The sequence below is a fragment of the Macrobrachium rosenbergii genome, chromosome 31 (genome assembly GCF_040412425.1).
Source record: "Macrobrachium rosenbergii isolate ZJJX-2024 chromosome 31, ASM4041242v1, whole genome shotgun sequence".
Classification (NCBI taxonomy): domain Eukaryota; kingdom Metazoa; phylum Arthropoda; class Malacostraca; order Decapoda; family Palaemonidae; genus Macrobrachium; species Macrobrachium rosenbergii.
The window spans coordinates 19,324,356-19,339,006 of record NC_089771.1 but is presented as its reverse complement, the minus strand read 5'-3'; the positions used below and the strand labels follow the sequence as shown (position 1 = coordinate 19,339,006).

The window sequence follows — 14,651 nt, the reverse complement described above, 5'->3', positions numbered from 1 at the left end:
GATACCCTAGCCTGAGTCGACAGCTTTCAGTGACCCAAATAGCAATTGCGTGGCCTTCAAAAGGTATTTCTAAGGGGAGGTCATTCGATCACAGTGTCACCAGTCCCTTACAACCAAGGGGAGCTCGACTCGAAATACTTATCGACTCGAGGTAACACTTTTGGTTAGTACAATCGGTGCCATTCAAAGACCTTGGAGAAATGTTGGCATAGGGTTCCCACAGCGACAGGGTCGAGCGAAATAAGTTGCACTTTTCTACTTGGCTTAGAAATATATTAGAAAGCTACACCCCCTGTTCGTAGCTAACTACAGAAATTAATCAGTAAGCACAACAGAAATTAAATCAATCCATAGCAAATATGAGTCAGGGAATACTTAGCAAAAAAAAAAAAAAAAACAACAGGACAAGAGATATCTGCATTATTTACAATGCTGGAAGCAGAAAACATAATCTCCCCTTCAAAACTCTCATACTGAAACGAATTTACACAAATGAGTAATAACAAAAACAAAATATTTAATACATATTATATATAATGAAAATGTATTCTTAAAACCTTGCTATGAAAGTATACATCCGTACATAGTACACAGAACACCTATCGAGTCAGGTGCGTGTCAGTTTTTGGGTGGGCAGATGATCACTGTGTGGGCTGAAAAATCAAGAAGCTCCCCCGTAGAGGGAAATATTTGGCCATGAACCAACCAACCCAGTACGATCTCTCTCTCTCTCTCTCTCTCTCTCTCTCTCTCTCTCTCTCTCTCTCTCTCTCTCTCTCTCTCTCTCTCTCTCTTCAAAAAATAAACAATAAAAGTGTTTTTGCATTCAATTATATGCAGTGTGTATGTATATATATATATATATATATATATATATATATATATATATATATATATATATATATATATATATATATATATATATATATATATATGGCTAATAATATAATTACAATACCTTGAAAGTTACACTGAAGATATCGATTCACATCTCTCTCTCTCTCTCTCTCTCTCTCTCTCTCTCTCTCTCTCTCTCTCTCTCTCTCTCTCTCTCTGTATGTATATACAGTATAAAAATATGAGAGAGAGAGAGAGAGAGAGAGAGAGAGAGAGAAATACTCCATATTTAATTCGACATTAGCACTGGAAAATGCATTCAGCTTCACTGAAAATACAACTACACGTGACGGGTTTGCACCCATGCCAACAAGACCATTCCCTCTGCCATAAAACTTTCCCATGTGCCCACCATTTTTTTTTCTGAACTTACCTGTGCCACGTGCCGTTTTCTCTCCAATCAGAAAACGCCTACAGCAGCACTGGTTGTCTTAACATAATACATGTGGTTAAAAACATTAACAACAGTAATAAAGACTAGTAGTTGCACTGGTATTGTGAATGCTACCACTACTCATGCTATAAGTAACACAAATTATCCACACGTATACTGACCCCTAGTATTTTTATACCATATGGACACAAGCCTGTCAGCAATTAGACTCTCTACAAAGCAACCACTCAATCTCAGACGACAGAAACCCAGAGAACTAGCAGACGGTTACACCCACTGGAAATATTGAATTAAGACGAAACCACAGGCAAGCAAGCACCCTCTTTCCTTACGAAGTTATCAGACTTAGATCTTGATTTTTCTTCTGTTCTGCTTTACCCGCCTAAATAAGAGTTCATCCTGAAGAAAGGAGTTAGTGTAAACGTTCAATATATATATATATATATATATATATATATATATATATATATATATATATATATATATATATATATATATATATATATATATATATATACGAAAAATACTGTACCAAGATACGATACAAAGGCATCGTTAAACATCCCCAACCACAAAGTTCAGAAGCTATTTTCATGAATCCAGAAGCGTAACGGCAAACACCAAATAACAGGAGCTATAAATGTCACACGTGCGCAACCCATCTCACCCCAGTTCCGCTGGTTGGGCAACCCCTTTACCTTTGCATACCTGGTGCCATTATCCATATATTCCTTATCTCTTATCTACGTAGGCTCAAAAGGAGTTCTACTTCGACATATTCAGATAACCTTGAGGACTATCGGCAGTTTTGCAGCCTTGTCTTGTTTCTCGGTCCTGACACATAATATACAAATTAAACAAGTAAGAAATGCGCCGAAGTTTCTTTGGCGCAATCGAGTTTTCTGTACAGCGTATAATTCTGTATTAAACTCTCAGCCACGGCCCAAGAAGCTTTCGCCCACGACCCGGTGGTGGCCTGTGTTGTTGACACCTATAGCAGTGGCAGACGCACGATCATGGCTAGCTTTAACCTTAAAATAAAAACTACTGAGGCTAGAAGGCTGCAATTTGGTATGTTTGATGGCTGGAGGGTGGATGATCAACATACCAATTTGCAGCCCTCTAGCCTTAGTAGTTTTTACGATCTGAGGGCGGACAGAAAAAGTACGGACGGACAGACAAATAGCCATCTCGATAGCTTTCTTCTAAAGAAAACTAAAACTTGAGTCGCCAAGTCTTGTGATTCGATAACTGTATTGTTTTCAATCTGATATACACCGATGAACTACAACAACCCGAGTTATCGCACGGTCGAGAAAAGAGCATAACGCTCAAATCTGAAAATCTTATCACTTTAAACATGTAGCAGACGTAAGTTCCTGAAAGGATTTGTGTTAAGCATCACATAATCTCCACTTTACTTTCATGGACTGCAAATCCAATTTCGCTTAACCTCTCAAACACAAAATTTACATAATCTAACTGTAACTCAGTACCATAAACTCCGGCATAACATTCAAAACTCAAAATATTTGATTACGTGACCCAAAGCTATATCATTAGCTTACAAAGCATGTTACAAAACTCACTGCTTGGAAATAAGAACCTTGACAAAATTGTATACAAACAATAAGTGGTTTACTATACTGTTCGTATGTGACACGTTCACATGCACCTAACCTGACACGAATTAATCACGTAATTTTTCCAGATACTTCCGCTCTCTAACTTTGACCAGTCACTTGAACCTTGACCAAATTCTGCATAATTAAAAACAACAATTCTCTATATTCTCAAGACTACTCTGCTGATCTATTAGACACGCCAACTTGAATCCATCTCTTTGCATCTTTAACGCAGTCCTTGAAACCTTAAATATCTTTCACAAATTCCAGCATCTTTCAGCAAGCGTCGGAAATATTCAACTACGATCTCTTATTCAATAAACTCTTCCTATTTCTCTTTCCAACAAAGGGCTCCTCTGTTTTGAAAATAGTGGACGATATGCAAACATGTTTTTAGAAGGAGAGAGAGAGAGAGAGAGAGAGAGAGAGAGAGAGAGAGAGAGAGAGAGAGAGAGAGAGAGAGAGAGAGAGAGAGAGAGAATATAACAAAATAATGCAAAATAAACCAAATACTACCGTACCTAATTACCGCAGACACCTGTTTGTGAGTTCCAAAATTAAGAAATAAAAACAAAAACAGTAAAACAATTCTAGGAAAACTTAAGCGTCCCTTTTAAATCACAGTATAGAAATAGCAGAGAAAAAGTTTAAATACCAAGCTATGATTTCAGAAACTCCACGGGCAAACTTCCACACAGATGAGACTGCCGATTAGGCTATACATTATGGTAACTCCCATGAGATATATTGAACCTTCATCTGAGAACAAAGCGTCATGTAAAATATTAGGAGTCAGACGGCCAGCGACAGTTAAGAAATGATTTCATAGGGGAAATTACAGTAGTTCCATATTCCGAGGATATTTTGAAGAAAGGGAGACAAAGGAGGTTTGGACTTGTCCTTCGTACAAACCCCGGGAGACCAGTGCATTTTAATGTCAGCTGCGCTTCTGCCCTACTTGGGTGAGAACTATGAGCAGGGAGGCGAGGATCCGTGGGGATTGGTGAAAGATAAAGCATAACGAAGACGTAAGGGCGGAATTTCACACAGGCATCTTGCATTACACGACATTGGAAACGATGATATATATATATATATATATATATATATATATATAATATATATATATATATATATATATATAAATAAATTCTTACCAAGAGCAATGAAAATTCTCTTTAGATGAGAAAGAACTTCCCGTAGTCAAATCTTGTTCGCAGAGAGAGAGAGAGAGAGAGAGAGAGAGAGAGAGAGAGACTGTGAACAAGAGTTCATCTGCATAAATTGTTCAGGAAACAGCGTCACTTTCTCTTTCACCAACCTGTTGGCTTCATGGAGTTGTTCTGCGGAGAGAGAGAGAGAGAGAGAGAGAGAGAGATTGTTTAAAGATGGTGACTCTCCCAGATGGCTCCAAGAAACGTCCATAGCTTTACGTACTCTCAAAGTTCTTTGGCAAATTCGGCAACTTAAAAATGCAAACAAATATTCCATCACTTTAAAGCTACTCCACAGTGTTCTGTGGTAATTTCTGCAACTTAACAACAACTCGCCTCCTGTTCTTAACCTAAAAGAAGGTTTTGTATCTTTAGAATGACTTCTACCGAGTCAAGAGGTACTTAAGTAAGCTGAAAATGCCTTAAGACAACAGCCAATCCTAAAATGACTTGAATATTCAAAGCCACCCTCCACACCCTTTCAAACTTTTTCATAAGATCCTGAAGTAATGTCTGCATTTTCAAACAGTGTACAAACAAACCCAAGGCAATTCCGGCAGCCTTACAAATAACCCTCATATTCCAAACGTGACTACTGCACCCTGGAAATCACTTCCGGTGTGCAAAATTGCTATTTACGCACAACTTCACTCCTACGGTTTAAAAATCCTTCCCCAATTTTGGAAACGTAATTTAATCCATAAAATGGTCAAATACCCATATTTGTAACACCTTCCACAGCTTTAGAATCCGTCCATATTTCTTAAAAATTTCCCAGATTTAAATAAACATCAACAGAAATATAAAGTAACTTAAGCATCGTTATGGTAATTGGCATGCTATTACTAAAGGTTACCCATATTGTCCACTAACTTAGCAAAGACGGTAAGCTAAACAGGATACTCATGGACTCTAAGGCTTCGACACGTTTCTAAAATGCCCATGAATTTCTACGATGTTGCTACCAAGTAAGGCCTTCCGTCAGACATTTGTGGAGAGAATTCACAAAGGCCCACTACCTTCTTTCTTATGCAAGAGACTTTGACTAGTTGTTTATGAAACAGCGGAAGGTTTAATATATTGATAAATTAATTCAAATTACTACAGCATGTCTCAGTGATAGAGCACTGGGCTTTCATTTGCAAAGCCTTGGGTTCGATCTCCAATTGCTACTCAGTGGTAAATAGTTACTTAACACCCTTCAAGTACAATGAGATATTATTTATTGGTTACTTCAGAATAATTAAGCATTCAACTTAAATACTCAAGGGATACCAACAAAACTGCTGAACAAATAATTACCTCTCTAGGCTTCATAAACCGTACACAGTTATTACAAAGAACTTGAGAAGTACCGTAAGAGTTACAGAGAAAAACGTTTTGTGTATATCCTCTTAAAAGTAAATATACCTTGGAATGGAATAGCACGGAATATAGAGTTTAGGCCTAAGGCCAAGCACTAGGACCTATCAGGTCATGCAGGGATGGAAAAGAAATGGAGAGTAGGTAGGCTTGAAAGGTGCAACAGGGGGGAAAACCTCGCAACTATGAAATAATTGCATCATCAAGAAATAATTGTTAGGAGAGGATGGATAGCAAGATTGAAGAAAGATAATATGACCGGGGATACAGTAAAAGGAATAAAAGGGGTTGCAGCTAGGGGCCGAAGGGACGCTGCAAAGAACCTTTAGTAATTCCTACAGTGAGGTTATTACCGAGGTAAACCTAACATGAAGTGCGCTACCTCCCGTCACGGTGTAGCCTACGTCACGACTTGCGAAAGAACAAATAAAGGGAGATGACATCCGAGACGGCAATGAATACCTCACAGCTCTCTCTCTCACTCTTTTTCTCTCTCTCTGACTCCCTTATTCTCTCTTTTTCTCTCTCTCTGACTCCCTTATTCTCTCTCTCTCTCTCTCTCTCGTGTCTATGCTAATGCACGTTAGTTTCTTTTGTTATCTATTTATTAATGCGCGCGTGTGCTCGGAGAGAGAGAGAGAGAGATTCATAACGGTATGATACTGCTTTTCTGTTAACTACTACTTGTCTCACACATCATTATTAAGGAAAGACTGGCAATACTCGATGTATCGTATTTCTTCGTAACTGGCTCGATATCGTCAGAAACATATTTGTTAAAAAAAAAAAGTGAGCGTGTTTCTACGTTAAAATATTTGTTTTCTGTGCATACTATGGAAATAAGTTGTTTAGGCTCAGGCTTCAAGTTTCTATATAGGAAAGAGTTCCCATAAGAAACGTAGCCTTACATACAAACCCAAAACACTTATTATAGTATATATATTTATACATACATATATATATATACATATATACTGTATATATATATATATATATATATATATATATATATATATATATATATATATATATCCTGGGTCTTAACCTTCAACTCAGCAAATTTTAGGATTAGGTTGCTAGCCTTTTGCCCTATTCCACCATGGCTGCAATCAACCACAATCAACTAACTACTAGGTACAAAATTTACTGCTCGGACCAACTGACAGACAAAAGATTCTTGTGGAAACGGATCAATAATCCGTGTGCACAAATACAGGAAACTATAAGACCTCCTTACATAGGCCTGTCGAGCTGGTAACAAAATAAAGAAATGCACCAGCAGCTTCAGTCAAGAATTTCATACAGTTACCACAACCAAAATTCATTATCTGTACTGTAATTGTTATTATCTATAACAATTACAGTAACTTCTGGGTGTTATCGCTCCGTTTATCGGCAAGGATTGTGAAACAAGACTGTTATAACCTCATGTCCCTAACCCCTTGGATGATCATGGGGACTCTGTACCGACAGGGTTTAATATTTGTTAATACTTATCAAAGTACTGATTAAGTATTGTGACTACTTGTAATTTCTTAGCCATTCTCCTACACATACGCACGTACACATAAACACACTAAGAAGGGAATAAAGATCGAAGTGGGATGAATAATACCAACATGTTTCATGAGTCAGGAAAAACGAAGGGCAAGGTATGCTAAGTGGTTCAAATCCGTGCTTCACGCCAATGAAGGACAGAAACAAAATGAGAGAGAGAGAGAGAGAGAGAGAGAGAGAGAGAGAGAGAGAGAAAAACACTAGTTCCCGCTCACTATGCACCTAAAGTACAGTTTAAGATACTGTTCTTCAGTATGTTAAACAGTAAAATGAAAACGTCGGTTTAAAATGACAAGCATCTACATTACGTCTCTCTCCTGCGGGATCTGTGGTCTTACACAGCCTGGCGCAGCCATCATAAAGTAACACTGCTCAGACAGATCACCTCCTACCCCCGTCTTTCATCTCGTGTACCCGGTATGTGCATGGCGATTTTTGCTCCGTTGGGTGAGGCACAGACGGCTGGCTGATTGAGACATTATCGATTATTGACAGAAGTCAAGGGAAATGTAGGAATGAAATACAATGAAGAAATATAAGTTAATAAGACATCTTTGCTACCACACAAGCACACACACATATACACACATACACTGTAATGTAGTAAAAATAATTTCAGAACTAAACAAATTTAATTCAACATATTAAATAAATCCTCAAATGACAAGCATTCTGTACGTAGCAGTACAGTGCAGTATTACAGAAACACCTTAAAGTCACTTGCGTCCCTCAGCCAGCCTCTATAACCTGCGACTGATAGTGATTCTAAGACACCATTATAGTTTTTGCCAGTATAACTTTAATAATTTCCTAGAGTAGATGGCAGAGACACAGATATACAGATATAGCTGTTTTAAATGCCAAAAGTCCACCAGAAATCCAACTAACCTTGGTACCATCTGACAGGGCTTCATTAGAAAAATTTGCAAGTCCAATATGAATTACTTATCTATGGTAAAATTCACAAGTTACAGCAAATGTTGAAGTTACGTTCAAGAAACCTATTTAATCTGAAAACATTTCAAATTTTGATAACATCCTAACGTAAGTTAGAAATCAGTCCCCTAAACTGTGAGCTGTGATGACAAGGAAAATATGCAAGACATACTGATAAACAAGCTCCCTTCCTGTAATTACGCATTATGGCCTACCTTTGTACCGAGTTTGACTAAAATCCCTTCAAACACATAAGATCTATTATAACAAGGTTAGGAGCTGCAATGACGAGGTAGCCAAACAAGACAAACTGATGGATAAACTCCCTTCCTGGACACTATGTTTGATGTCCTACCTGCGTACTGTTCAACTAAAATCCCTTCAACCATGTATACAAACTCTCATAGCCATAGGTTACAAGTAGTGACAAGGCAAGTATATACTTGCACCTAAAAACTAATGGGCCAGCTTCCAGCTATAGCCATCTATGCATTAGTTTGGCTAAGTCTTTTCATTACCAAGGAGGAATAACAATGACAAGGTGTGTTAAAGACAACCTGATGGAGAGACTGACAGAATACCTCTCTTCAAGGACATGTTATCTATGATGGTCCACCCTTCAGTGCTGGAGTTACGATAACAAGGGAATTATTACAGAAACACTGATGAATAATCTCCTTCCATGTACATCTATACATGACGATTTACTGTGTACCATGTTCTAACAGAAACCCTTCAACAATTTCAAAGTTATGATGATAAAAGTAACAGACCTACTGATGGCCAATCTAATTGAGAGTATCGAAATATAACACCTGTCAATGAGCTGATATGAAAAAAATAAAACAAGTTACAGGGTTTCAATGAACATTAATTTGACAATTTACTGCCAGTTCATCTGAATCAAAATTTTATTTTAAATTCTTTTTTGGGGTTTATCATAACCTGGCCCCACAATAATTAAAAATTATGTTCTGTGGCATCCAAAGACCATGCACTCCATAGGCTATTTGAATTTTGATGATTTCCCATGAATCAAATTCTACAGATGCCACTATTCTACAAGTATACCCAGTTTTTCTTATTAATGAATTATGTTATTAATCACTCTGAACTTAAATTCTTTTCTTTAATATAAAGTTCACTGGGTTGAGCAATTAAATTTACCTTACTAGACCAAAACTGGAAAGAAAAAACTACCCTACATTGTCGAGAGCAACCATTACTTAAATAAAAAAAGTTCATATCAGCATCTCATGAATGGTGTGACATCAAAAGACTCTTGACCAATAATGTTTTAATGCACCTGATATGCACCAACATACTACAGCTCATGCATATCTTCATAATAATACAGTACCCTAACCAGCATGGGTATTCTTGATGTAAGATTTAGATACTGGAATAACTCAACTCTTTCACCCTAGGCAAGCATAAGATATTTACAGAAAGGCATTGCTAATGCTGCTGATCATACCACTGGAATTTGGTGGCAGTCTGGATGTTCAGGTATCTTGATGTGATATGTGAAGCAAGCTATTTTTTTTAAAGAATTTATATGCGATACAATAACGAGTGATTGTATACAATGGTCAATAGGAACCAAAACATACAGTTGTTGAGGCTCAGTCCAAAACTTACTCATTGTTAAATAATCTCTTTTATCTTCAGTGATTGCTAGCAATTATAGGACAAAAATAAATGTTTTTATTCAATATAAATGGTTTTAGTTTCTGTTTTATTCAGCATGAAATAGTTTATTTTCTGTTTTATTCAGCATGAAGTTGTTTATTTTCATTTGTGGGGCACACACATTAGCTGCCCAACCTTTGCAACACATACATTAACAACTAAATTGACAAGAAATATTGGCCAAATGTCATGAGGATATTCACTCAACCTATGACAAAACTTGGGAAATGTATAACAAAGTTTTATTAGAAATGTTTTGCCTCACAATGTTAACTCCTTTTCTTCAAGAAATATAAAATTTTGAAGTTTTGAAGGACATAATGTGAAAAGTGACTTGCAAGCTGTTGAAGGTTCAGAAGACAAAATGAAGTGATTTATCAAGTTGTCCTGGAGATGCTATTCAGTTATCACTGATTACAGTCAATCAAGATTAACAAAGGCTCCAGAACTTCAAAATCATAGGAAAACAATAAAATAAAAGAATGGCCCACCCATACATCAACTCTGGGTAGCCTATGTCCCAAGAGGATGCTGTACCCTATGTTAGGTTAGGTTAGGATGTAGCCTATCACTGTACTCACAAATTTTGTCCCATCATTTCCCTTCCCTTCTTGGGATTTTTGTGATTATACATAAGAACCACATGTATCCATGTACAGATATGGATGCTCTTTGCTGTAATTAGCCTAGGCTATAAAATTGAGGACAGGATTTAATTATGGGTACACGTACGTGTCTGATTAGCAATATAACCTTCAAAATTACATCCCCGATAATATTAAAAAGTTAAAGCTAGTACTGGGTTAGATACTCCTTTCGAAGCCATTTACAAGACCTAGAGGTACAGATTACTTGCTAACGCCATATCTTTTACCGTTTCCAAATCTTCAATTATATACTTTGGCTATAAATCATTGCTCAACTAGGCCTACGTGGCACAAATGATGTCTATGGATATTCATTGGTCTACAAAATTACTACAAACAAACATTATTAGCGTGACATTCACACTACGTTAATGAGAGGCTGAGGGTTTAAGCTAAATTCATCTTAGCCAAGTTGTTACATTCGTGTTTTGCCGATTACCTAAGCCTACACACCGTAGGGAGCAAACAAATACTAGGGGGTTTGTATCTGGTATTGGTTAGTCAACCGTACATCTATATATGGGCTTAGGGGCTACATTTAAAACACGAGGCAAAGCTGTCTATAACATAAAGACGAGACGAGTGTTCTAACAAGTCTTGACCTTGCTTTCCCCAAGCCTAGGCCTACGTCAATTTCGAAAACTATAGGTCTACTCTGACTAATCACATTATTGCTATACATTATGAGATCAGAAAAAGGAAGGAGAATTTGCTAATATTTAAGAAAGCTTATTATCTCTTTCCCTTGGCAACATCCTTTTCCAGAATAATCCTGGGCAAGGGTTCCTCTCCTCTCGCGAAGAGTGCCTGGCATCCCATGCAGAGCCATGCGAACGTGGCCGCAGCAGGTCAAAGGGCTTATTAGGCCGCAAAATTGTCCCAAATTTTAGAACAGACTTTCCACCTACCTTTTTCGCTATCGTATTTCCCTACTGTAGTAAAATGCTGGCCAGGAGGATTATGTGCTACTGATGGTACAACACCGAAAACCAGTCCAACCACACAAAACAGAACGATAATTGAACTCCCGCTAGGGTATTTTCTCATGAAAGGCTTCATAGCTATTCAATTTCGATTCACAGCACTCTCATAATCGATTCAAATGAGCAAATCGGGGAAAAAGAGCGAGATTGCGTTAATTCCGAACGGGAGAAAGTTGCGGACGTTCTTCGTCCCTCAGTTCATATACAACTGAGTCACTTTTGCTGTCAGCCTGTCAGGTCGGGCTGCCAGAGTTCCCTAAATTCACCTCCAATCTTTCCCTGCTTGACCCTAAATTTCCCTGTCGATATTTTATATGGATATTTAATATATATTATATATATATATATATATATATATATATATATATATATATATATATATATATATATATATATATATATATATATATATATATATATATATATATATATATATATATATATATATATATGTGTGTGTGTGTGTGTGTGTGTGTGTATGCATGCAATTACGTATGTACTGTATAGCCATCTCATGACGAATTAAACTAAGGTCTCTCTCTCTCTCTCTCTGTACAGTGTGTGTATAATGCTTCAGTACCAGTCGTCTTGGAGATGTTTTGGAACACTGAAGGCGGAACAGGTCATGATATATACCCAATGTTTCGATAGAGAAATTCATTCTCGTTCTTTGCATACCTTACAATACAAAGCTCAGTATTCTTTATGCAAATTTCTTCTGTCGTTAAGTCCAAGTGGGACTGTGTTATTTCAGAGCTGTGTGAAGTTGATTTTTTTCCTAAAGTATACTATTTAGTATTTCTGTTCTCAAAGAATCACGCTTTGGTTTTCATGAGATTTACTCGAGGAAAGGCTCGTTCAACAACCGCACTTGTGACATAAGGGTAATAATATTTCATAGAATTCCAACAAGTCACAATGGTAAGTCATTACCTGTAATGAATATAATAGCAAATACAAAAACCGTACAGCTCGGCGAGAACGAAATGGTTTTATCATAAATATCCTCAGAGCTTTCTCTCTCTCTCTCTCTCTCTCTCTCTCTCTCTCTCTCTCTCTCTCTCTCTCTCTCATTTAGAAAGGGATATTAATAACTAGTACTGGGGAATTTTCGGAAATTTTGGCGTATTTTAAATTTTCTTCCCTGTTTCCCTGTAGCCACTCGAATTTCCCTAAAACAGGGAACTTTCCCTGTACCTCACAGCACTGGCTCAGTCCCTTGAGAAACTTGTTACGTTGTGAAGGCGTTCGCCATATACATAATGTTTTGAACAAATTCTTATAAATACAAACACTTCTATATGCAGTGCATATAAAAGCGTGTACTTGATGATATTTTCTCTTCCTTTTTACATATATTATTTAGCTATTTTGCAGCAGTTACAAAAATACGGATCTAAAATTAAATGTTAGATTGCGCCACTCAGCAACATGTGCTCTTCTGTGAGGGAACGTGCCGCCTCAAGAACCATCTTACCACTCCATATCCCTCGTGTGTTCAATGCCTTTTTAACATTCCATTGTTTTCCTTTCTATACAATTTAATCGAAAACACGACTTACTATATTAGAATCCTATACCTGGAACATTGCTTCATACTTTACGGAAACTAAATTACTATTGGAGAAGGGATGCATGAAGAACTTTTTTTTATTAGAAGACTGCTAAAACGTGTCACGATCTTGGAGGAAATATATTTTTCCTCCAAGGTAAAGATCAGTGGTATAAGTTTTCTATAATTTTACCTTTCAGCTAAGGATTGGCTGAACTCTTTCTGGTTTGCTTTTCTAACATACATTATTTTTAAAAATTAACCTCTGAGTCTGATAGTTTGTTTACCTTCATTTCATTCTTCTTGTTTGTCCATTTCTGTATTTGCATTTGCATTCACTCTTTTCCGGAGATGAAAAGTAGCAAAAGAAAGAGACAAACAAGAAACTGGAGTGAAACTGCCTTTATTATAAGAGATTGACTTGCTTTCACCAGACATGCACACCGAAAACTGACGGCTTGCAACTGACAGGACAAGTGGACAGAAAACTAGTGACAGGTAAAACAAGTGACAGTGGGTTAACTTTGCGCATGTTTTTACAGAGGATTATACATTACTATGAGTTCATTACGAATGATTTATAGTCAGCTTCGAGGGGACAGAACTTACCTGGAACACAGGGCGTTTTCTGAATACCAGTTTGGCAGTCTGGGCTGCTACATCTGGTGATAAGGTTGGCATTAAATTGGAGGTTATGTCATCAGGTACATCCCAGCCACTTTGGGAGCTTCCAACACTTGCATTACTTCTTACTATTGCGTAGAGCGTTCCATAGTCATGATGCATCTGGACTTCTGGAGCCATTAGATGAGGTTAGGAGGTCCATTATGTCAACATGGAGGTGGCTGCCATAACATCAGGGTTGTGGATTTCTGCTGACCTCGGATTCTGTGAAGCAGGCTATTTTCCTTGTTTGGCACTTAAAGCATTGCTTACATACGTTTTCAGATCCCTTTTGGCGCCTTGCCAAATGAATTTTGTATTACCCATTTGCCTATTGTCCACCCAGAGGGATGGGAAAATCTTTGCATAAGTTTGAGTACCTTCCTCAAAAGAGCAACTGGCACAAGGGGGGACAAGGACAGCTGATTCTGGTGTTGTAGAGGATATCCCGTTCAGTGTTCCCAAAGGGGATGCGTTCCCATCGTAGATTTCTTATGGAAGTGCACAGGCTCTGGTTTTTGGCCTATCTGGTTTATGGGTCTGGAAGTTGGGCATTGGTGAGCTTGTCATATGTCATCACCAAATGGACTGAGTTTATTTCTACTCTGGATAGTGTCTGCCACTGGGTTGTACCTACTAGGAATAAGCAGTATGGTGCACCTAAATATAGTGATGCAGAGCTCACATTATTGCCAGGCTAAATGTCCAATTTTTTGGCCAGGGTATGTGCAAGTGTTTGGTAGTCCAACAAGATGGTATAAAAAGTGCCCTTTAGCATGTTCCAAAGTGTCAAGTGCTTAGGTATACAGCAAGAAGTTCCCCGTTGAAAGTGCTGCACTTCCTCTTAGTTGGTTTAGTTTTCTATTGAAGAGGCAAAGGGCGTGGGGCTTCCCAGTAACTTGTTTGTTTTATCATGGTGCCCATGGAGATGATGCTGATGTCCACAGTCAGCATAAGTTTGGATGTGGACTGAGGAATTCCAAAGTGATTGTGGTTGCCACTGGAATTTGGTGATAGCCAAGACTGGCATTATTGGCTGGTGGAAAATGCATCTTGGTATTTGGTAAGGGTGTGTGTGTGATTGAGTGGTTGATAGTGTGTTGGGAGGGTAAAAGGTGTCCCCTACAGT

General features: G+C 37.8%; 1 protein-coding gene across 18 annotated transcripts in view; it reads right to left on the bottom strand.

The window, feature by feature from the left end:
• The window catches only part of Stim (stromal interaction molecule), a 240,478-nt gene extending 228,934 nt beyond the window's left edge, over positions 1–11,544 (bottom strand). For 12 of the 18 annotated variants that reach the window (XM_067132346.1, XM_067132355.1, XM_067132361.1 and 9 more), the window contains exon 1: positions 11,233–11,528. In XM_067132346.1, the coding sequence (XP_066988447.1) occupies positions 11,233–11,383 (151 nt within the window). In that variant the 5' untranslated portion in view covers positions 11,384–11,528. Of the gene's footprint in view, positions 1–11,232 lie in introns of all 18 variants that reach the window. The other 6 variants (XM_067132359.1, XM_067132362.1, XM_067132360.1 and 3 more) reach the window with 3 other exon arrangements.
• Between the last annotated feature and the right edge of the window lie 3,107 nt (positions 11,545–14,651).